The sequence below is a fragment of the Drosophila takahashii genome, chromosome 2L, assembly GCF_030179915.1.
Source record: "Drosophila takahashii strain IR98-3 E-12201 chromosome 2L, DtakHiC1v2, whole genome shotgun sequence".
NCBI lineage: Eukaryota > Metazoa > Arthropoda > Insecta > Diptera > Drosophilidae > Drosophila > Drosophila takahashii.
The window spans coordinates 10,292,857-10,316,809 of record NC_091678.1 but is presented as its reverse complement, the minus strand read 5'-3'; the positions used below and the strand labels follow the sequence as shown (position 1 = coordinate 10,316,809).

At 41.9% G+C, this 23,953-nt stretch overlaps 4 protein-coding genes and 1 non-coding gene across 8 annotated transcripts; 3 read left to right on the top strand and 2 right to left on the bottom strand.

The window, feature by feature from the left end:
• Positions 1–767: 767 nt before the first annotated feature.
• LOC108061225 (insulin-like growth factor-binding protein complex acid labile subunit) lies at positions 768–2,880 on the top strand. Its single transcript, XM_017147315.3, has 4 exons — positions 768–1,628; positions 1,688–2,281; positions 2,338–2,535; positions 2,682–2,880. Exons 1-4 carry the CDS (start codon positions 780–782, stop codon positions 2,733–2,735), a joined length of 1,695 nt encoding a protein of 564 aa, XP_017002804.2. The 5' UTR covers positions 768–779; the 3' UTR covers positions 2,736–2,880.
• On the bottom strand, positions 2,763–5,402 carry hll (heimdall). The gene is made up of 2 exons (XM_017147313.2): positions 4,317–5,402; positions 2,763–3,875 (listed from the first exon to the last, which is right to left on the bottom strand). The coding sequence occupies exons 1-2, from the start codon at positions 5,384–5,386 to the stop codon at positions 2,900–2,902; spliced, it is 2,046 nt and encodes a 681-aa protein (XP_017002802.2). The 5' UTR covers positions 5,387–5,402; the 3' UTR covers positions 2,763–2,899.
• Positions 5,403–13,377: 7,975 nt separating this feature from the next.
• On the top strand, positions 13,378–14,100 carry NimC3 (Nimrod C3). The gene has a single exon (XM_017147321.3). It carries the CDS (start codon positions 13,423–13,425, stop codon positions 14,098–14,100), a length of 678 nt encoding a protein of 225 aa, XP_017002810.2. The 5' UTR covers positions 13,378–13,422.
• Positions 14,101–14,278: 178 nt separating this feature from the next.
• bgm (acyl-CoA synthetase bubblegum family member 1) lies at positions 14,279–22,038 on the bottom strand. Of its 4 annotated transcripts, XM_070215017.1 has the most exons (7): positions 21,936–22,038; positions 21,354–21,500; positions 18,241–18,488; positions 17,797–18,142; positions 16,852–17,351; positions 15,157–15,748; positions 14,279–14,936 (listed from the first exon to the last, which is right to left on the bottom strand). In XM_070215017.1, the coding sequence occupies exons 2-7, from the start codon at positions 21,363–21,365 to the stop codon at positions 14,613–14,615; spliced, it is 2,022 nt and encodes a 673-aa protein (XP_070071118.1). In that variant the 5' UTR covers positions 21,366–21,500; positions 21,936–22,038; the 3' UTR covers positions 14,279–14,612. The 4 variants fall into 4 exon arrangements, with proteins under 4 accessions (XP_070071118.1, XP_070071124.1, XP_017002803.2 ...); XM_070215023.1 differs by lacking the exon at positions 21,354–21,500 and having other exon boundaries at positions 21,936–21,960; XM_017147314.3 differs by lacking the exons at positions 21,354–21,500; positions 21,936–22,038 and adding an exon at positions 20,488–20,648.
• A 1,809-nt stretch (positions 22,039–23,847) lies between these two features.
• TRNAQ-CUG (transfer RNA glutamine (anticodon CUG)) lies at positions 23,848–23,919 on the top strand. The gene has a single exon. It is a non-coding gene; the product is annotated as a tRNA-Gln (tRNA).
• Positions 23,920–23,953: the final 34 nt, after the last annotated feature.

Genomic DNA, 23,953 nt, shown 5'->3' with positions numbered 1-23,953 from the left:
CATTTCACTTCCTCATGGGCATTCATACACAATTTCCTAATGCCGTCAAAATCAGCAAATAGGATAAAGTAAATGTTGAAATGCAGGTGAAAGACAAATAAAGCAAACCAAAATCGACCCACAGATTTAAAAGGAGAGAGAGAAGAGATTCCCATAGTGCAGTTGTACATTTTAATTGAAATATGCATATGTGTTTGCACAAAAGCGCTTTATAAAATGTTCCATTCCTGATGCGCTTGCATTCAATTGTCCATTTACACATTATTCGTTATTTTTTAAATAAATAAATCACTTTTTTGACGTTTTTAAAACGCAAATACTTGTTAATATAAAAGTATGGTAAACATTTCATTAGAGCGATTACCATTTCCGTTTGAAGCTTTTAAAATAATTTACATATTTTAAATACAAATATTAAATAATAATTATTTTATAGAAATGTATTAATGTGTTCCACAAAATATTAATAACAAAGCAAATAGATACAGATTAGCTTAGATCTCCAAAGATAGAAATCAAAAAATGTATGGCCCTAACCTATAAAGGCGATTATCTAGCCTATGCATTTTGCGAGTTCTCGAAACAGTAGCCGAGCTTTTTCCACCGTCGACTGAAAGGTGGGCAAATATTTTCCCTTTGCAAACGGCGGCTAGTTGATCAACTGATTACCTATCTTGACGGCTTGTCGGCTGGCTCCGCGAGCTGCTGCAATAAGATAAGGGCTTTAGTTACAGAAACCAAGATCCATTCGGTTAGTCTGCGGCGAATTGTGCCACGCGATGTACCCACTTCCATTTGCTGTTGTCCTGCTGCTGATTTTTGCCTTCAACCGCGGGATAAGTTGCCTGCAGTTGAGCAACTGCAATAAAACCGAGGTGACCTTGATACGGGACACGGAGTTCTTGACGTCACTCACTTTGAGCAACTGCAGCCTGCCGCATCTGGAAAATGCCTTCTTTGTGCGTTTCGATCATCTGCTCAATCTGGAGCTGCAATACAGTGGACTTAGTGATTTGGATGACTTCTCGCTTAATGGCCTGAGCAAACTACAGTATCTCTCACTCGGTCACAACAATCTGAGCTCACTGAGATCCTGGGCCAGTGAGCCCTTGGGAGCACTCACCTACCTGGATTTGAGTCATAATAGATTAGGCAAGTTACGGGCCAAGAGTTTTGAGCTATATCCCCAGGTGCAAACACTCGACCTGCAGAACAACAAGATCAGCCAAATCGAGGAGGATTCCTTCAATGGATTATCGCACTTAAAGCACTTGCACCTAAATGAAAATCAACTGCAGCAACTAGATAATCACTTCTTTCGCGGCCTCCATCGCCTCTCCAGTCTGACACTTCAGCACAATCTTATCGAAAGCATTGAGATGAAGGCCTTCGAGAGCAATACCCATCTGCGAAGCCTGCGACTCGATCAAAATCTTCTGGCCAGTCTTCAGTTTCTCAGCCAACTCGGACTGGCCCGACTGGTTCACTTGAATCTATCTAATAATCTGGTGCCAAAACTTGAGCCACAGGGATTCTCCAAAAGCTTTGAGCTCCAGGATCTGGACTTGAGTTACAATAACCTAAGCCAGCTTAATAGGGAGGCTTTATCGGGATTGGACTCATTGGAGGTGAGTAAATATTAAAATATTAAATATTTAAATGACTTTTCCTGATTACTCCAAAACAGCGTCTAAACATAAGTCACAACAATGTGGAATCAATTGATACCGAAAGTCTGGAGACTCTTGTTGCTCTTCTTCAAATTGATGTGAGCTTCAATCAACTCGTCACATTGCCCGATAAATTATTCCAAGCCAACACCCAGCTGAAGGAGATTATCCTGACTAACAACCAAATAGGACAGTTATCCCCTCAGATGTTGCTCTATCAAAATCATTTGAGATATATTAAACTGGCCGGAAATGCACTTGCGGATGCTGATTTCTTGCACAGACTTTCTCCGTCCGTCAACCGTCTTTCTCTCTATGTGGATCTTAGCTCAAATCGTCTGAGGTCGGTCAATCTCAGTAGTCTTCTTCATTTTCGTTACCTCAATTTGGCGGACAACAAGTGGAACTGCGAATGGTTGGTCGCCAATTTGGTGCGTAAACTGCCGTCTTCTGTGAACTTCGCACGTCCCTGGACGGTTATTAATGACTGGAGTGAAAATACTACTAATATTGAGGGCGTGGACTGCACAGAGGGCGGAAGTAATCGGTCTATTATATTACTGGATGTGAGTAAGGTTCCCCAAGAAAAGTCGGACAATTGCAGTTGTGGAGTAAGTGAAAACTTATATAAGTTGTCACATCCCTTTTGAGAATTTTTTTCCATTAGCTACCTTATGATGAGACCAATCCCTCGCCACCTCCTCTCACCTGGCCCAAGATACCCACAGATCGATTTGATTCGCGATCAGTGATCATCTGGATGCTGGTGGCCATTGCAATGGCCTTTGCAGGACTCCGATGGTTGCGCAGATTCGTGGATCGCAATGAGAAACGTAAACTCGGGAATAAGGAGCTTAATAATGTGGTTTGTTAAGAACTTTAAAATGTTTAATACATTAAACAACGAAATTTTCAACTACCACCTTTACAAAACTATTAATTAGCTATTAATTAACTTTAAATTGATTGGCTTGACTTTCTCTGTTATCAATAACCCCTTGTTTATTTCAGTACGTCAGCAAAGTTCAGTGGCAGCCCGTCAAAAGCGATCCCGAGAGATCGTAATCGCTTTAAGAAAATAAAAATAATGCATCGGTTTAATAACAAATATATTGAGTTCCGAGTGTCTTAACATATAAGAGAATTGTGTGTGTCAATAATGATTACAATGTACACTTTGAGTAATAAAATCTAAACTTAGTCTAAGAAATCCCTTCAGATGATTACATTTACTTGTACAGTCGCTCAATGACTTGGGCATATTTGGCGTGCACAATATTTCGCCTTATTTTCAGCGTGGGACCGAGTTCCCCGGTGGCCAGGGAGAATTCGTGGGGGATGAGGGCAAACTTCTGGACCTTCTGGGCATTCGAGATGGCGTGCTTGTTGGCTCGCTTGATGCCCTCCTCGATGGCTTCCAGGAGCTTGGGATCGGCGGTGATCTCAAGGGCAGCCGCCAGAGCGGCTGTATCGTTGGGGAGCTGCAGATCGGCGGGAATGCCCAGTAGTTCTGAAAGACGGGTCTCATGCATATCCAAGTCACGCAGCCACTCGATCGTCTCCTCGCGCAGCGAATCCAGGGGAATTCCCGTCTTGCCATCGGACTTGGTCTTCAGGGACAGCAGCACAGTGAGATACTTGCGATGATCGCCGATTAGCAGTACATTGCTCACGCAGGGCAGCTCCTTCTTGATCAGCTCCTCGATGTGCACGGGCGGAATATTCTCTCCACCCGCGGTGATGATCAGCTCCTTGAGCCGCCCGGAGATCACCAGATTTCCCTTGGCATCGATGTAGCCCAAGTCGCCGGAATGCAGCCACCCATCTTCCTTGATCGCCTCCTCGGTCTTCTCGGGCAGTCCCAAGTAGCCCATGAAAATGCTACGACCCCGCATCAGGATCTCGCCCTGACCATTGCAGTCGGGCTCCTGGATCTTCAGAATGAGGCCCTCGCACGCCTGACCCGCACTGTACAGATTACTGATCTGGACATTCAGGGTGATGGCCCCACCGCTTTCCGACATCCCGTAGCATTCGCCCAGTGGAATGTCCAGGCCCAGGAAGAACTGCTTCATCTCATCCGAGGTGGGAGCTCCGCCGGTCAGAAAAACTCGGCAGTTGTCCAGTCCTATCATCTCACGGATGGGCTTTATGATGCGAGAGGCCAGCCAGTATTTGGTACTGCCATAAATGGACGGAGATTTTCTGAAAAAATAAAAGAAATTGTAATTTAAAAATAAAAAAATAATTATTTTGAAAAATAGCAATAATAATAATTTATTTTCTTTAATTTAGGACTCAGGTTTCTAAATTTCAAAATAATTATAGTTTCTTTAAATGAAGTTGTACCTCTAGTTCTTAAGTAATTTTTATTATTAACACAAAGTGACCGATGTTAATCAAAAAGAAAGTCTTACATCATCCGGATTTTAAAACAAATAAATAAATAAATTAATGTTTCTAAAGTGGTGGATTTTCTAGTTTGTTAACTGATTCTATCTATTTAAAACAGGGAAATAAATCTATTAATGGAAAAACTAAGTGAATAATCTTTTTCCCATCTTCCAAATACTGTTGTAACAAATTCTTATCTACTCCACCCTAAAATCTTTTTGATGAAAAATATTTGGAACTATCTCAACTCACCCCGCCATCAGCGTTATCTGGTGTTCAGCCACAGCAGCTCTGGCCCTTGCCAGGAGTAATCTGGAATAGGGTCTCGCCTTGGCCTCCGCGGCCACCAGGCGCTCCTGAAGTTTCTCGAAGACGCGTGGAACCCCAAACATTTTCGTTGGTCTCGCCTTCCGGAAGGTCTTGATCAGCGTTCCCTTGAGGGCGTCCTTGTCGGCAAAGGTAACACATCCGGCATGCGCTAAGCCCAGAAATACGTCGAAAATCTGGGCAGCCACATGACTCAACGGCAGATAGCTCACGAAGCTCTCCTTGCCGATCTGCACATCCTGAAGTCCAGCTGCCGCTGACTTTGTGTCGAAAACGATGTTGTCGTGGGACAGCATCACTGCCTTGGGCAGGCCGACGGTTCCCGAGGTGAAGATCAGCATGGCGCACTCGTTCGCACGGATCCTGCTCTCCCGGGCCGCCAGCTCCTCCTTGAGTTCGCTGCAGAACGTTCGCTCCTGCAGCTTCTGCCAGCTGAAGAATCCCGGCTCCTGGTCGACGAAGGCCTCAAAGGGTCCGTGCAGCTGGATCACCGCTTTCAAGCGAGGCAGACGCTCCTTGATCGCCCTCAACTTGGCCATCTGCTGGGCATCGTCCACCAGGCAAACGGAGGCCTCTCCCGTGGCCAGGACGTGATAAACGGCCTCCGCCGAGTTGCTCGGATAAATGCCTGCCACAACGGCTCCGGCTTTCAGAGTGCCGAACTCCGCGAAGAACCATTCAGGGCAATTGAAGGCCAGGATGCCCACCGAACTGCGCTCCTCGACTCCAACGCTCAGCAGCATCAGGGCCGCCTGCTCCGCTCTCTCCTGGTACTCGCCATAGGTCAGAGTGGTCCAACCATCTACCCCAGATCCTGGGGTTTCCCAAACCAAGGCGGGCAGATCCGGATGCTTCTCGCATGCATCTTTAAAGAACTGGGGAATTGTCTGGGGCAGGACTGTCTGGGAAAAGGATCCCGGCTCGTCCAGGCGCAGTTTGACGGCCTCGTGAAGTGAGGTACTCGTATAGCTCGTGGCTGGCTTTAGGTCGTTCATGCTGAAGGTGATCGCGACGAATGAACTCGGTCGGGTTCTGACCACGGGTATTTATGCCATCGCCACCAGATGCTGATAAGCCGTGACATATGTGTATAGCAGGCAGAAAAGCCGGAGATCCCAGTCGAGCACTGTGGTTTAACCAAGTCTGCGGGTCTTGGGGTTCTCAAGAATGGGAAATATACAGGGCAAGATTCTAATCAAGGATATACTAAGAGTCTACAAAAATTTAAACCGGAAACTAAAAATATTTTTTAAAGAATTTCCGATGATAGGAATTCATAATTTTCATAACACTTAAACCACTGTGCTTAGGAGCAATAAATAGGTTACCGGCTTTGGCAATCACAAGAGCCACAAGCAACGATTAGTCAAGAGTTCTTGTCTGTCATTTGAAATACATTGGCTGACCCCTAGACACGTGCTACGTCTTTGGGGTGGGATTCGTCTTTGACTGATAAGAGCTAAAGTCTGGGTCTATCGCTCTTTGGGGCAACAAACCACTAAACGCGATGCCGATAATTGTTATCAACAGTCTCAGGCTTGAGAATTGGTCGATTTTTGTTTTGTCATAGAAACAAGATTCCAAATGTCAAGAATTTTAGAAAAGAACATTTTCATGGATTCCATGGGTACAAAGGTCACTAAAAGATGTAGTATGAGATTATATTTATCAGTGTTCTAATTGATCTAAGTGAACTTGGAGCTGCGTCATTGACAAATCTTTAGCCCTCATAAGTATTCAATACATAGATACTATTCTAATGATCCGATTTGTGCTATTAGTTAGTCATTAGAAAAAATTAGACGCAAACAAAATAAACCTTAAATTGCGTCAAAACAAAACTGACCTTCGACAAGCAATAATCTTAAAAGATCTAATAACATTTTTTCTAAAATGTAAAAGTTTAATTATGAGGGTCCATCTTTATGAACTCCCATTTAGCTTTCGTTTTTGTGTTGGGAACTGGATTAATATGTGCAATAACAATTTTAAAATGTTTTTTTTTACCTCAAGAACTCTAAGTTTCAATACAAAACTGACCTTCGACAATCGGAGGGTTGACTTTGGGTCAGGTAGCTGCACAGTACATAATTTTCTGAGCGAGGTAAGTGGGTTATTCGTTCCCGACGAGACATACATATGTGAAAATACCCATACGACCCATATCCAGGTACTGCAACTGTGTGGGAAGTGGGAAACATGGGTTTACGGCCGGTAATACCCCCCTCTCTAGAACCCAGAACCCAGACCCGTACTCCCCAGTTGGTCAGTCGGGCGCATTAGACGTATGCCATATACACACATATACGCACTTGGTCATACACAAAGGGGGAGAGAAAAAACTTTCACACACAGGCCAGCTCACTGAAAAACAGAAAATCGCTGTCGAATTTCCACTGGCTGAGTATTTCTGGGCTCCTGTTCGTGGAACAGTCATTTTTTGTACAAATTTATAATTTATTGTTTAATTTATTTTATTGCTAAGTGTCAAAAGGCCCGGCCATTCGCATACACTGAAATTCATGCACCATATGCGGTGGCTTTCGGAAGAACCGGCGATAAAACGAAAATATTATTAACTCAACTGTAATTGTTGCAATTTGCGGCTTATCTTTTGTTATGCTCGCAACAACAACATTATTATGAAATTATTTACCAATGAACAGCAGCTCATGAATCGCTAACAAGTGCCCCCATTGTCAGTGGGCCCTGCTACGCCCCTGGGTGCGGTGGCCGGGGGTTTTATTGCATCAAAACTACAATACAAATAGTTGCAATATTCCGTTTTGCCTGTTCGTTTCTTTTTATTCCACTCGCAACTATATAAATATATATGCATTTTGTCGAGTGTGAGTGCGGCATGTGTAACGGTACATGGGATTTATATCAACTAATGCCAGGAAGAAATAAAAAATCGGAATACATGTATTTATATATGCGGGCAGGCGTTTGACAGAGGAGGGGTCGCCGCAGCAGATGTAATCGTATGTACGGGCAATGGTGCAAACATGACATAGGCATAGGAATCTGGAAGGGAAAAGCCCAACTGAAATGCGAACTGGCAATAAAGCTAACCATGGACATTGAAAATACATTTAATTCCGCTAGGGTGGATTCAGGGGTGGGACTTGAAGACCTGTCAGCAGAGGTAGTTCAATTATATCAAGAACTATTTAAATGTAATATTGCAATATTTTAAATCATTAATACATTTATTATTATTTTAATAAACTAACTAAAGTACCTTCAATTTAATATAATATTTTTCCTAGCAAAATCTATTTTAAAAATAAACAGTATCCCTTAGTCGTTACACTTGACTTTCGCTTCCAGTCTTCATTATCTAACGCATATTAGGCATATAAAGTGACAATATGGTCCAGCCCAAATAGAGTGGCCCATTGATGCGTCCGACCATTTGACTCTAAATCGGGACATTGACATGCTCGCTACATCTCCACACACACACATACATAAACAAATGGCTGGATGGGCGCACTTGGCGGATACGTATCGAATGCGATTTGCCATATCTTCGGCTGGGGTCTGTGGAATGGACTATATCGATATGCGAACCCTCTCCTCAGCCATTCAGCCGATCGGCCCGGCATGTGTAACAATATGTTCTGTACATATTTACACGCCCATCGAGTGACCTAATGTGCGGGCAGTGGGCGTGGCAGAGGAAGGGGCGTCGAATGGGTGGCGGTGGCGCATGTCTGGCACTTTTGTAGATTTGTTTGTGTACATATAGATATAGCGAAACCACCCGGCGCACAGCATTGATTAGCAGGCGTGAAAGAGCCGAGCCAAAGCAAAAAGTTCATGCGAGCAAAGCAACAGCAAGAGCAACAATAACAACTAGCAGCAAACAAACAAGTACACACAACAATAAGGAAACACATTCGTGCCATACATACACATGCACAAGACCAAAGCACTCGCACACTTGAAGGGGGGGGGAGGGGTTTTGGGGGCTGAAAGGGGGCGGTAGAGATAAACAGCATTTATATTCATGTACCACCAGCAGCAGCAACAACAACAACAACAACAAGAGCAGACATAAAAAGCGAAACGAAAATCAAATAACATGTGTACACTGTACATATTGACAAACAAGCGGACGGGCGATATACAAGCGAACCAGTACAAGTATGTACGAGTATGTACATCCGAATGTACACATGTATGTACCTCCCCATGCAACTCATTCAAACTCATTTCTATACCAGCTATGCCCGCACTCAAAGCCCCGTCCTCTCTCGTTCGCTCGCTCTCCCCGATTCTGGTTCTATATCTATATCTTCGACCCTCCATCGGAACCCACTGGACAGCCACATAAGTAGCAATTACAATAGCAACCGGTATTTAAAACTGTTTTTAATGCCAGCATTAGCACGAAAGTGAGATGAGGTCTAACCAAAGATCGATGGCCAGGTGACAAATTCGTCGCAAGTCAGATAAAATATAAAGGTGAAATGGAACTGAGCTTCGACCATAGAATACCCACTACTTAAAAATATTAAAAATATTTTAATGTTAAATAACTACAAAATATTCTGATTTTTAGATCGACAATTTTACTTCGAATTTGTATACCCTTGTAGAGGGTATTATAATTTCAGTCAGATGTTTGCAACGCAGTGAAGGAGACGTTTCCGACCACATAAAGTATATATATTCTTGATCACCATCACTAGACGAGTCGATCTAGCCATGTCCGTCTGTCCGTCTGTCCGTCTGTCCGTCTGTCCGTCTGTCCGTCGGTCCGTCTGTCCGTCTGTCCGTTTCAATGCGAACTAGTCTCTTAGTTTTAAAGATATCGCGATGAAACTTTCCCGAAAGTCTTCTTTCTATTGCAGGTAGTACATATGTCGGAGCGAGCCGAATCGGACCACTATATCTTAAGGCTCCCATAGGAATATTCAAAGATATATAAGAAAATTCATTGTTACTTTGTAGGAAGTAGGCGTTTTAATTCTTGACTCTTTAAAAACAAAATTCAAAAATAGAAACGCTGAATCTGGAATCCCTGGAACAGCACCGAGTGAGCATTACTTTATCTGCAAGGGTATATAAGCTTCGGCTGGCCGAAGGTTGCTTCCTTTCTTGTCGGTAATAGTTTCAAAACTTATTTCAAAATAAAGCTTTCAATCGAAAAATTTGAACTTTCATAAAACATTTTTGTTTGGATTTTCTAATACTTTTGACCTTGTTTTTGTGCTTGTTTCCTTAAAACTTCTCTACCTAATAATAGCACTTAGCTCGCTTGTAGGGTGTCAACCGTAAAAAGAACTAGACGTAAGCGGAAAAATGCAAGATCATCTGCAATTAACTAAGCATTAATGTATGTAGTAAAAGCAAAAGTCCGACGTTGACCCCATTCTCGATTCTGTCGTCAGAAGCAGAGTCACAAGTTCAGCCTGAGTGCATTTGACTGATAAGTTCCACAAGTTAATCAGTTCAAATGCACCGGGCAATGCATATATATATATGCACCCCTCGTAATAGTCATCATTACGGTCACTATCATCGATTAAAGTCGTCGGACTATCAGCAATCATCCACGCACCGATTGCGGAGTCACACTTTCCCTCTCCATAGACCTATGATGATGCCTCGATTTTCTGTCGTCATTGTTGATCAGTGGAAAATTCTCAAGACACTTCTAGAATAAATAGTATTGATTGCCGTATGTCTGAGATTGTGCATTGTTCTCGATCATGGAAAGTGACCAATGACTGTCGTAATTTCTCCAAATGGACCGGAACGCTTTTCCTCGCTGTCTGTGTAAAATTTTAAGTCATTGAGGTTAATTGTTTTTCAATTATTCTATAAAATAAAAAACAAATAAGAAACAAACTCTTACGTTCAAAGATTTTAAATGTGGGGCCATTTGAACTTATTTGGGAACGATATTGTATCCTTTGAGCAAAACATTTTTTACGCCGGAACTCAAAAGTTTAATTTTCATTTATAAAAATAAAAATTTTTTTTCTAAGAAAATATAGGTATGTAAACTACCAGTTTTTCTACTTAAATGTCTCTATACCAGTGGCGGATCCAGATTTTGTTGTGGGAGGTGATATTAGAACAAATATTTTGTTGCATACTTTTGGAATACCAAAATCCCTTTCATTTTTCACTCGAGTGGGGGGTGATATATCACCCATATCCGCGCATGCTCTATATTATTTATTTTTTAATGGAAACATATCAAAAGGATCTAAAGATCTCTGTAAAACGCTTTTCCGCTTCGTAGATTTACATTTTTGTGAAAATTGGAACACGTCTGTTCTTTTGATAATGTATCCTCCTTTTCCGACCGCCTCTGTCGCGAACACCTGTCTCACTCTTCCGGCGGCGACTGTTGGCGAATCGCTCTAAACGCCGCCAGCCGATAATCACAACAAATAAAGTTGTTGTTGTTGTCCCTCGGAGGTTGTTGGTTTTGTTGCTACGCCGACTGCGACGCCGGCAGAGAAGCTGGCTGAGAGTGATGGCGTGCCGGTGAGCAATTTCCATGAGCGCTACGTCATCACCGCCGGCATACAACAACACACATGCTGATTGGCATGCGAACAGGTCGCACTGCCTACATACGGTTACATATGTCGTACATACTCGTACACAGGGAAAAACGGAAAAGTTATGCTTTTCAAATATTTGAAAAGTATTTATTGAGAAGGTATTTTATAAATTTAAATCATTAAAAAGTTATATATTTATTAACAGTTTTTTTAAAAAAATGAAAAAAAATTAATTGTCGCTTCTTCTTATTATATTATTTTTCAGAAAGGCTTAAAAAAACATCAATATTAAATTTTAACGCATTTGGAAGAATTACAAAATATAGGATGATTTGCTCATAAGTCGAGCACTTTTACCCCACTAATATATTTTCTTTTATTTGTTTCTAATATTAACAATGAATTATAATAACACTGTATCAAAACATACCATTTCTACTTTCGGTGTAGCCTTACATATTTGAATACTCTCCTCGGCGTCACCTATTACATTTCAGTTTCATTCCATTTCTGGTTTTGGCTTTCGCGCTGCCCCTGCTATTGCTCATTACACACACACGTCGGAGAATGTAGATAGACGGGTATGTAAACATGTGCAGGTTACATATCTACGAATTTGTGAGAACGTCGCCCGTTACCGTTTTAGCTTTCATGGGGTAACATTAACCGCCCCACCCCCTCCGTCGGCCCCCTCTGCCCCACCACCCCATAACTACACAATGCCGTCGCAGCAACAACAACATCGGAGCATTGCACACCACACACGCTCCTCTGCTCTTTCGGCCTGCTAATCGTTTCTGCTCGCCTGCTGGCTGCTTATGTTTATTTGTATATATCGAGCAACACAAACGCACAAAGCTCATATGCAAAACCCGCCCGGCACATACAACTCTACCTCTACAGCACCCGTAAACCCGTATACCCCGTACGTCCCGAACGCCCCGAACACCCTCCGCCGGAGAGCATCCGCATCCATCAGAGCTCGGCTAACCAACGAACACGTGTCTGGTTGCCTAGTCCGTCTCGCAGTCGGGTTGTATGTTGTCCACTCGCAAAAATAAATCTCAAAACATAACATATTTTAGTTAAGGATTGATACTTTAGATTTAAAGAAATTTTAATATCGATAAAATCCGATAAAATATACTGTTTTTTTTTGTTTTTTAAGTACTGTCTATTTTTGGATAACTTTGACTTTAAGCTTAAGTTTGAAAATTTGTAAATAACAAAAATCGCATTAAAAAAAATATTTTTTTTTATTTTTTTTTTTTTGAAAAATTTGTTATGGTTCCAATAGAGATAATATAGACCATTTATTTTAAAACAAAAGTGCTAAATACCTTTTTTTATTTTTTTACTCTAATTTTATTCCAAGTGTAAGTACATTTGTTCATACAATCTTATGTCGATAGCTGTAAGAGAATGTTAGCCGACGACCAAGTATTTACGTATGCTTAAATTTAGAACCAGTTGAGGAAACCCATTTGCTCAGCTGATTTTGTGTAGATGATTGTACAAAGAGAAATAGTTACTTATGTATGTACCCAACCACAATTGTTAGAAGTAAACAAAGTGTTTACGATAGTAAGTCTCGAATTGAATCACCTATGGGTAGTGCGTAATTAAACTCATAAAAAAAATTTGAAGTCATGCAGATAAATGAGTAAAAAATATTTAACGATCGTCGTTAAAGAACCCAAAATACCCATTTCCATATTTTATTTGAATTTGAATATAGGCAACATGTTGCACCGATCGGTTGGTACGACATGAGCCCCAACCGTTTTCCCCACTCAGATGCAACCAACGCCAACATGCTCGAGCCAAGGCCGATTCTCCACTCTCCAAACGGTCGTCTCGGTACATTTCCAATGCTATTGATAAGGACGGCGGGCGATGCAAAAAGACATAATAATAAGAGACCGACAGACTCACTTATCGTACGACCAAAGACTGCGAACGGCCCGAAGTGTAAGATGATGCACACCTAAAGAAAACCGTTATACATTTTCAACTTGAACCCAAATTTACAATAATTTTACAAAGGATTTTTTTGGTTCTGTTAGAAATATTTTAGTAATTCTAAATAATTTCATAAAATATTTCAAGTATTTTACATATCTTAGTTAATCTTTCATGACTTCAACATTTTCTCAACATATTCTAGAATTTAAACCGCATTTTTATTATTGTTTTTTATTCTTGGATTTATTTTTATGTTCTTGGATTTTCTTTGGTACTGTTATAAATATTTTAAAACTCCATAAACTATTTTAAATATTTGGCATATTTAAGTTATTGTTTTATGGTTTTAATATATTTTTTTTTTAATTATTCTATTATTACTTTTGGATTTATTTTTGGAACTCATATTTTTTCCGAGTGAACCATAACAAAAGATTCGGATTGGCTTTCTCTTTAATCGGCGGCGACTGCGTTTAGTGCACTGGCGGCGACGTACGCACAATCTTGAGCCCAGCCCGAGAAGAGAAGCCCCATCAATGCTGCTCCAAGTGCTGTATCCTGTGGTGGTGGGCCTCGTCCTGATGGCGGAGGTTAGTGCACTGGCCATCACCAATGGCCATTGCCAGAAGAACATCAGCGTCAAGTACCAGGTGCCCGTGGCCAAGAGCCGCATGGCAGGTCCTTTGAATGCCAGCCACCCCGTCGATTTGGATAGCTATGTGGTGTTCGAGGAGCGGGTGCGTTGGGACAACATCCAGGTGTGCTGTCCCGGCTACCGGACCATTCTGTTCGGCTTCTGCGAGCCCGTCTGCCAGGAGGCGTGTCCCGCCCACAGCTATTGCGCGGAACCGGAGCGCTGCCACTGCCAGCGGGGCTACGAGCCGTCGCACCACCACACCGCCCACCGACCCACTGGCCACCACCAGCTCGTCTGTCGGCCGGTCTGCCAGGGAGGATGTCCGGAGCACAGCCACTGCGTGGCCCACAACGAGTGCGAGTGCTGGCCGGGATTCAAGGATGCGAGCAGCTGGTTTAGCCTCACTTTGCGCTGCGAACGGATCCAGTGTGGCCACGAGCAGCGCTTCGATCCAGGACGACGGGCCTGCGTCCAGATCGAGATGAGCATGGAGGAGCTGATGCAGCGGGTTGCTGAGCGACTGGCCAAGGGACTTGAAACGGAAACGACCACAGAACCGGAAACCCTAAACCCATAAATTAAGGAATGGTGAATCCATATTTCTTAATTTAATCTTAACCTTCAATCCTAAACCATCATCCATATAATAAAGTGAATATATTCATAAAATGTAAGTTCTGAATAAATGACTCTCTTGTTTTCATAATATTTTAAAGTTTAAAGATATTTTTCTATCCAAAAAAAACACAACAAAATTCCCAGTTACAAATCTAGTTACAAAAATTTATTGTTGCTCTTCAGACAATAAACAATTTTCTTTTGTTCAGTTGGTACAACCAAATAGCATATACAAAATAAAACTTAGGTACTAATTTAAAGATCTCTGGACCCAAAGGGAGGCAAGGTAATGTCTAACTAGGCATTCGGGCATAGTTGTCCTAAGTATAATATCCAACAGTTAACATCGGCCTATATCCTACTAAAAAGTGTGGCACTCGATTGGCCTGCAAGTCCGTTAAATTCAAATTCACATTAAAGCTCAAGTTCCGCGGCTCTCTCTTCTGTCTCCCCGAGAAAAAATCCCAAAGTCTAGGCATAGAGTTTCTCGATCTCATCGGCATACATCTTGGAGACAACGTTGCGCTTGACCTTCAGGGTGGGTCCAAGTTCGCCGGTGGGAATGGAGAAGTCGTGCGGCAGAATGGTGAACTTCTGCACCTTCTGGGCATTGGAAATGGACTGTTTGTTGGCTCGCTTGATGGCATCCTCGATGGACTTCCACACCTTGGGGCAGGGTCCTGCGGCCAGGATCTCCGACACGGTCTTGTACTCGACGCCCAGCGACTTTACCCACACCGAGGATTCGTGACTCAGCTCGTCCAGGGGCTCACCGGATTCCTTGTCGATTTCGGTCTGCAAAATAGAAATTATTAGTTAAATATCTTAGATCTTGAAAATATCGATATATTTGATATTTTTAAACATCGAGGCCTATTAAAAACATTGATGTTTTCTTCTTGTTTTATTATAAACATAATCCTTAAAAACATCGATATTATCGAAACAATATTACGAAAATATCGAAAGTATCGATATTTTTCAAGCTCTTCTTTATAAGGAAATTCCAACTCACCTTGATGGTAATCAGCACAGTGAGGTATTTGCGCAGCTCGCCCACCAGGAAGGCATTCGAAATGGCATCCAGCTCCTTCTTGATCGTGTTCTCGATGTGCACGGGCGGAATGTTCTCGCCACCGGCGGTGATGATGATCTCCTTGGATCGTCCCGTCAGTGAGACGTAGCCCTTGTCGTCTACATAGCCCAGGTCACCCGAGTGCAGCCAGCAGTCGTCGTCCAGCGACTCCTCGGTCTTCTCCTTGTTGTCGATGTAGCCCATGAAGACGTGGCGTCCGCGGATGCACAGTTCTCCGTGGCCATTGGCGTCCTTGTTGATGAACTTGGACTCGCAGCCGGGCAGGGTTTTGCCGATTGTGTTCAGGCCCACCGAATCGGGCAGGCAGATGGTGTGGCAGCCGGCGGTCTCGGACATTCCGAAGGCATCCACAATCTTCAGGTCCAGGCTGAGGAAGTACTTCTTCGTCTCCGGCGACATGGGAGCCGCCGCGCTGGCCAGGGTCAGAACTCGATCGAAGCCCAGGGCCTGCTTCACCTTGGACATGATGAGCGACTTGGCAATCTTGTACCGGAATCCCCCGGAGCTCTTGCTGCGAGAAGTTGCGGGCAAAAAGTTTAATTAGCTTTGTTGACTGATGAGTTTCTGTCGAAGGCTGGGGGGATGGGCTGGGGGGTGTGTGTGTGTGTGTGGGGGTGGGGGCAACAGGATGGGCGGTGTTTGCGAATTAGGTGCACCTCAATAAACAAGGTACATAAGCTGATTGTGCAAATGGAAATGTGCAATAATGGAAATGCACACTAATTAGAAAGTAACTCTGAACTCGCTCTCATTGAATAAGGACTTGTAAATATAAAGTTAAATAATATACAAATTTAAACTTTTTTCTGCCTGTTGCATAAATTGAGTATATGTTTTTCAAAGCTCCCCCAATTACGTCTGATTTTTGGTTTGGTTTTGGCCCGCTTGATGGGTTTCGTAATGCTTCAATCACTGCCCAAGTATTTGCACTTAAAAAGACCTCCCCCAAATGGTTTCACATATGCTCTTATCTGCTCTTCCCGCCCCTATTTATCCGCTTTTACTTAGGAGAACGTGCCCGCATGGCATGTCCTGGCTTTGCTCCTAGTCGTGTTCCTGGTCCTGGTCCTCCTGCATTTGCTATTTGGTAAATGCCAGCAGCAGCCGAAGCTAGAAGCAGTGGGAGCTGCCGGCGTGTTCCACGTGACGTATGAGTAATGTTGTTGTCAGTGATTTTCGCTTAAACCAGAGCGAGCAACGCTGCCGGCCCTGCATAATTTAGCGGCACCAAAACACGGCACACACGTACACAGAAAGAAATTAAATAGCTTTGAATAAAAAAAATCAGAAAATAAAAAATCTTAAAATCTGGTAAAGTTATGTTACCTTCCTAGTTAGCCAATTTTGTAGATATTTTTTATTTCTTTACTTTTTAATCATATTAGCTATTTACTGCTATTATTTTTCCTTGTGCACTTAAAGCCTGGTGGGGACTCAGCTAGGAAGCTGGCCGAAAAGCTCGCTGAGACATGAAAAATGCAGGAATGGGAGTTGGGAACGGAATTCTGTCGTTGCAGCCACTTTAACTGTGCATCCTTTTTGCATAATTTATGCGCACACAAAGTCGGAGTTGAAGTATTTGAAGTAGAGGCCTCTCATTGGGGGAATACTTACCCTTGACTCACCATGTAGTGCTTCAGCGTGATGCCCTTGGCCCAGCTGGCGAGCATTTTCTTCAGGCTGCCGCTGGAGCTGGCCACGGCAACCATCCGCTCCTGGAACTTCTCGTACACACGCGGCACTCCCATGAATCGCGTGGGTCGCGCATCCTGGAGAGACTTCACAAGCGTTCCCTTCAACGCATCCTTGTCGGCGAACCAAATGCAACCCGCGACAAAGGCACAGGTGTAAATGTCCACCGTCTGGGCGGCCACATGCGACAAGGGAAGATAGGAAACGATCGACTCCGCCCCCACCACCACCCGGTCCATGGCCTTGACAATGCCGCGCACGTCGAAGGTGATGTTGTCGTGGGAGAGCATCACGCCCTTGGGCATGCCCACCGTTCCGGAGGTGTAGACCAGGCAGCAGCACTCGTTGATCGCCACGTTCTCCAGGCGCGTCTTGTACTGGTCCTCCACGTCGCTCACGTTCATCGACTCGATCTCCGACCACTGAGGAAGGAAGGAAAATTAAAATTAAATTTTAAAATAATTATACGAACTATAGAGATTTTTCTAAATATTTTATTTTTGTTCCTGATAAAACAAATTATTTATTAACTACGTTGACTGTTATTATCATCAAAAGTATTTTATTTAACACGGATGTAATGGTATTTTTGTCATAATTAAATTAGGTCTATAATATATTTAAAAAATGTTAAAATAAATATTATTTATCATAGCAACTCATTAAAAAATTATAATAATATAACTTTAGGAAATACATTTCAAGTTGAAATTTTCAACCTAAAATGGTGATGAATTTTCTTTTAATATTATTTTAATTTATGCAACAAAGTACTCATTCTATATCTTTAATTTAAGTGACATCTTAAGTAGTTTTTTAAAAGCAGAAAGTATAACTTAAAAATACATTATCAAAATCACAACTTACCCTGTAGTAGCCATCCTCCTTCTTGAGGTAGGGGGCATATGGCTCCTGGATCTGAATGGCGGCCTTGAGCTTGGGCAGCTTGTCGCGGATGGCGTGGATCTTGTCCATCTGCTTGGCGTCGTCCACCACGACGATCTGGGCATGTGAGCTCTCCAGGACGTGCAGGACGGCATCCGCAGAGTTGGTGGTGTAAATTCCAGCGATAATGCCTCGCGCATGGATGGCGCCCATGGCCGAATAGAACCACTCGGCGCAGTTGAAGGCCAGCACACCCACCGAGTGGTGCTCCTCCAGACCGAGCTTGATGAAGGCCTTGGCCACCTGGTGCACCTTCTCCTCGTATTGTCTGCGGGTGAGATGGCAGGTGGATAAGCCAGTTAGCGTTAAGTGAATCGTGGACACTCAAATTGGCAATTGGCCAGCAATTCGATTAGCGGTACTCACTTGTAGGTGACCGTGTAATATCCGTTCTTGCCGTTCTTGGTGCGCAGGGCGGGATAGTCGCCGTAGTTGTTAACGGTGCGCTTCAGCAGGCCGGGCACCGAGATGGGCTCCTCGGCGCCGATTCCCTCCTTGGACAGGCGAATCTTGACGGCATCCTCGCGGTTGGTGGTGCGGTAAACCTCTGACTGCCTGAGGCGATTGGGGCCAGGACGATTGTAGAGCGCGTCGGTCGCGGACATGGTAAAAGTCTGAGATTGAGGAACACAAAATCAATTAAACTTACATCACAAAATATTTTATATTACAGAGCAATTAAAATTAATTGTGTCTACCTAACACTTAGGGGTTGGCGTGACTATTGCTATTAGGTATACCTACTAATCACTTTTGAGATAAAGATATCAAAATGCTCAGCTACGATATTAGATCACATTATCTAATTTATTTAACAAACCTATTTAATAATCAAATAAAAATGTTAACCGTTTTAATCCTGTAACTTTAATTCAGGGATAAAAACGATGTTAATCCACTTTTATGGAAATTGCCTTGTCGCCTAGAATCATACGATCTATGACTAAAGTACATGCGTTTCATTCTTTTTCACCATTCAAGATAAGATTCACACTCTAGTTGGCCTATGTCAAGGCTTCCGTTCGAAGGGGTCTCTTATCGTACGCGTATGACTTAGCATTTGATTATAAGGTGGTAACCAGCAATGTCAAGGTGGTAAAAATGCGTATAAACAAATTCAAAACTTCCGAAGAGATAGGTGAGTTAACTATATTGATCTTGGCCATAAAATATTTAACAAGATTGGCTTATTAAAATTCCCAACTATTCGGCTTATTATGCTATAATAACTTATCATGCTGAGGACCTTATCAAACTCGGTATATCAGAAGTCGCTGCCTTTCCGACAGTGGTAAGTTCTTTAAATGGGTTTTATTTTCGCGGTGCAAAGGCCAACAATCGTAATTCTTGATATCTACAATAATGTCTGCTTGTTTTACTTTGCAGCTCTCTCGCTTTTTTATTAATCAATAAATTCTGGGCAACTAAGCGGTGATAAGACCCAAAATAAGCAACGTGCTGCAGGGAAATTAAGAATGAAAGAACCCAACAGCTGACATAATAGTCAGCTGAGTCCAAAGGGTCACCAAATAAATTCCAGTCTATGATGGGGGGAAAATTATAATTATTAGTTATATTTTATGAAGATTTCAACCAAGATTGATTGACATCAACAGCGTAAATGCTTGACAGTTAAATTGAGCTGTAAGTCGTGAATTGATTCACATGGAAAGACCCCAAGGGCAAAGCATTATCAGGCTAATGGAAGTGCGTCTTTCCTTGCTTTTTGGCAGATATGGGAGGTACCTACAGACATTAACATAGTTTACTTGAAATCATAAATCACTGGAAAATAAATAGCAGTCTGCTGATAATAGTTCAAAGTGCTCGAAGTGGCGCACGCAATCGAGGCATGAAAATGAGTGAGTAATTTTTGCAATCTAACATTGATTGTAAGAAAATAATATTTACTTTTAATTATTTTAGAGTTGAAATAAACACTTAAACTGGAGAAAAGCTTTATTTATCTACCTCCCATAGAATTAAAGGCCCAGAACAATCTTATTTACCATATGTTCTTATGATTCAAAGTGTGCTTAACTGAGCGCGAAACAAATGATACGTGGTGGAAACTATAAAAACCGGCTTTTCGATAAGAGAGCTAGAACGCCGAGACATTTGTCATCGCCTGATGATCGGGGTGGAAACGTTGGGCGCCCAAACTACGAAACTACGCACTCGGAATATTTCGCGCCGCACAGAAGTTGGGTATGAAAACAAAACTGATAATAGGCCACAGCATCTAAAAATATTTGGCAACTATTCTCGGGGCTTTCGCTCTCTCCAAACGAAAGACATTTCGAAAGTCTAGAGACCCCGAGAGCATAGAATGATCTGAAAATGGAGAACATAAGAGCTAGCGTGCGACCGTGATGTAAAAGAGGCTCGATCGAAGGCAAGGTGAAAACGAAATGGGGAACTCGTGCGGTGAATTCAGATCTCAGCGAAATCAGGCGATGACAATGAACCCACCGAAAAAGTGCACTGACCCACAAATTAGACTTAGACAGTGCGCGAATCTCACGTGTTGCCCGGAAGTCACAAACTATCCAATCAACCCCTTCAATTGTTCTGTAGATTTCACTCCATTCTTTTCCCCCCTGGCAAACTTACATAATTAACTTGTTTGGCTTTTATGGAGTTCGCGATATATTGATTCTTTGGTCACGCAAATCGATTTCCGTCTATTCTTTTCCGAACACTCCCACTCTTTCGCTCGAGACACGACCAGAACACACGACCGAATTCAGCGAAGGCAAAGCGTGAACTGAACGCCGTTCAGGATCGGATGCTATAGAAAAGTCTGTGCCCGGGGCCTCCGATCGCTCTGCCGGCGTCTGCGGCGGCGTCAATGTCGATATGGGTGCTACCTGGTACCCTCTTATCAGCAGCATGCGATCGGCGTGCTCGCTCGCTCCCACTGAGTGCGAGTACCACCACATCTTTCCCAATTGCTTTGACAATAATAACTGTATAGGGTCTAATCAGTGGGGCGGGGTGGGAACCTTCCAGTGGATATAATAAAACTAGACTTGGGATCTGGGGACGTCGGAATATAGGGGTCACATTACGAAAATAGTGGTTCCTCAAGATATTCCAATATGCCACTTTAATAAATGGTAAAACATTTAAAAACAATTATTTCAAAGTTTTGCTTAATTCGTAACAGTTATATTTTTAAGACTCAGTCGCAATGATAAATCGCTCCGTCATAAAAAATAAAACAATTCAACGAAATTCATTGACATAATAAATGTAAGTTCTGGTTCGTAAGTAACACAGAAATTCCTCAAATGAATAGAGTTTTTTGTAACGAACTTTCTGATAACCCTAGAAATCCTAAGCTAATCTAAGTATTTTTTACTATTACGCCTTTAAATAATATAATGAAATATACTGATGTTTAATTAACCTTGAGACGCTGTTTGAACTTGGGGGCCTGTCACGATTTCATAAAATAAAACAAATATAATCCTTACCTGTGCAACCATTTTTAAAGTATTCTGCGTATCTGTAAGGTCCTTTTCACAATAGTCACAAACAAAGTCTTTTTATCACAAATTGGCTTCTTATAAATAAAGTTTCCAACCAAACAGGTGTTCAACCAAATACGGAATGCTTAAAATCTGCAAAGTCAAGCTCTTTTATTTTAATGGGGGGCAAAGATAAGTAACATTCCGGGAAAGTAAAAAGATAAGTTTAAGTAAATTAATTAAAAATAATAAGAACAGCTGATTCAAAGAGGGGTCAGAAAAATATGCCATGAATAGCAAGATTATAATAGGCAGGTGATTCACAAAATTAGCAAAATATTTAGTAAATTGTTCAAGGGTTTAATAAAGGCAGATATCGGTTAGCGCGTCAGCAAATATGAGGGCTATATAAACAATAGGGAGATTCACGTATCGATTCGCACTGTTGCCAATTGTTCATTGCCTTTGGGGTGGCATTTTTGGGGTTGTTATAACTCTTATCGAAGTACACAAGCTGGAAAACAGTTTATGATCTGATAAACACGGAACACTTGACCAATGGAAGGCCATTAAACTGCTGCCACTAACGCTATATATGAAGCGGCAATTCCCTTTTAAATTTATGCCACATCCGTGGACATAGTTCCACCTGTCCAACGGTTCAACTTCGGTAGAATTCTATTGAGCTCAGTCACGGTTCTAATACAACGCTGATTATCCCGTGAAATTTACGGTTATCTGTAACCGATTAGATAGTATAGCTCCTGGTTCGTATAAATCACTGCCCGCTAGGATCTCCCCGATTAAAATGTCTATGGCCTGTCCCCGACTATCTGCACTCAAATCTCTTCAAGCTAATCGCCACCCTGCAGTTCCCTATAATGTACGTACATTCGATTACCCGCAGCTTGTATTTCCATATAGATTATATAAAAATTGTGCTGTTCAGTGCAGCCTTATCAAATACACGCTAACGCAATATGCGATATTTGTGAATTATTTTTAAAACATTCCCTGTGAGAGCGATGGGAAAAATTAGTCGAAAATATTTGGTTGTTTTCTCTTATCAGCCATCCAAAGCGTGTCCACCAATTCGCGTGGCTCCTCCAAGTACGGGCTTTCACCTGTGGGTCATCCCACTTCCCGAGTCGGTGATAATCCTCGTTTTTAGATCCCCCCATATGAAAAATTATACAATGTTTAAGTTGCTACGCAATATATAATAAAATATTAAAAGAAATAACTTTTTGGAATTTAATCTATTCCTCATGTTAAATTTAAAGTACGGTTTAAACCTTGAAAATATATGCAAGCTCAGAATGTAAAGCCCACCATAAATGTTTTATGCGGACGAGAAAACGGTCCTAAGAATACTTTTCGAACTGACTGTAAAAGCTTTTTTAAGCTTTATTCCCCAACAAAGATTTCAACCTTAGGTAAACTACACAGGTTTTTGAAAAATGTAATGTAATTTATGTAACAAATGTAGAAAAAGCTCCCTAGGTGATGTAGAAAACAAATTAAATCAGTTCCATCTAGAATTAAACTGGCGATGGAAATTCGATTGGAAATGGCCCTTAATTCAAAGCATAAAGCGAGCATCTATCATTGAACTGTCTCTCGGATTTTATTCCCGATTATACGACAACATAACCCGACGAGCTCTGATTTCGATGTCATGTTAATGAGATTGTCATCATCAAAGTTGGCATCGAATTACGTTCGCCTGAGCTGCACAAAGTTCCACTTATTTACCTCCATCGCCACCCCCACTAAACGCATGCAAATGATGTGATAATAATGTCGGCAGGAGAAAGGGAATCGAGGAGGTGGCCTTCCCTACGGATATACTCGTACATATGTACAATGGGGGATTATTTAAAAATAACGCTTAAACCCATTTAAACAAGAGGTAAGCAAAGCAATGAACGTGTCCGGGCATTTCAACAAGTCCTGTCGGTAGGAATGGGAATGGTCCTTTAGACAGGGAAAACGGTCGGGTTAGCATTACAAGTGTTGGGCTAATTAGCTCCGTTTAATTGTGCGACACCAGCACAAAGACAGGATCACAAACAAAGTCAGACAAACGAAAGTGAACTGCACATAATTTACTTGACACGCCCCCAAAAAATCCAAACAAAGAAACTCCAAAGAAATTTATAAGGTAACTACAATTAGGTTAAGAAAATGCTCTCTGTCTTTTTATATCTTTCAAAAATTGGTGTCTGACAAAAACATTTCATTTAACAAATATATTTGGAAATGTTTATTTTCCCTTCATTTTTATAAATATTTTTTTGCTAATCTAAAAATATATTAGTTTTACGTTATTATTATAATTATTAAAGTCTCTCGAAAGTTATAAAATATTTTATATATATCTGTATTTTTAGAAAAACCAATTAAACAAATATAAAAATTGTACATTGATTTTAATAACATAAAAGCTTTTTTATCATCCCTGATTTCAGGGGTGAAACTTTTTGTGAGGCCTTCACCTGGTTCTATGGTGTAATGGTTAGCACTTTGGACTCTGAATCCAGCGATCCGAGTTCAAATCTCGGTAGAACCTTAGTGAGATACATTTTTTTTTATTTTTTCTAAAA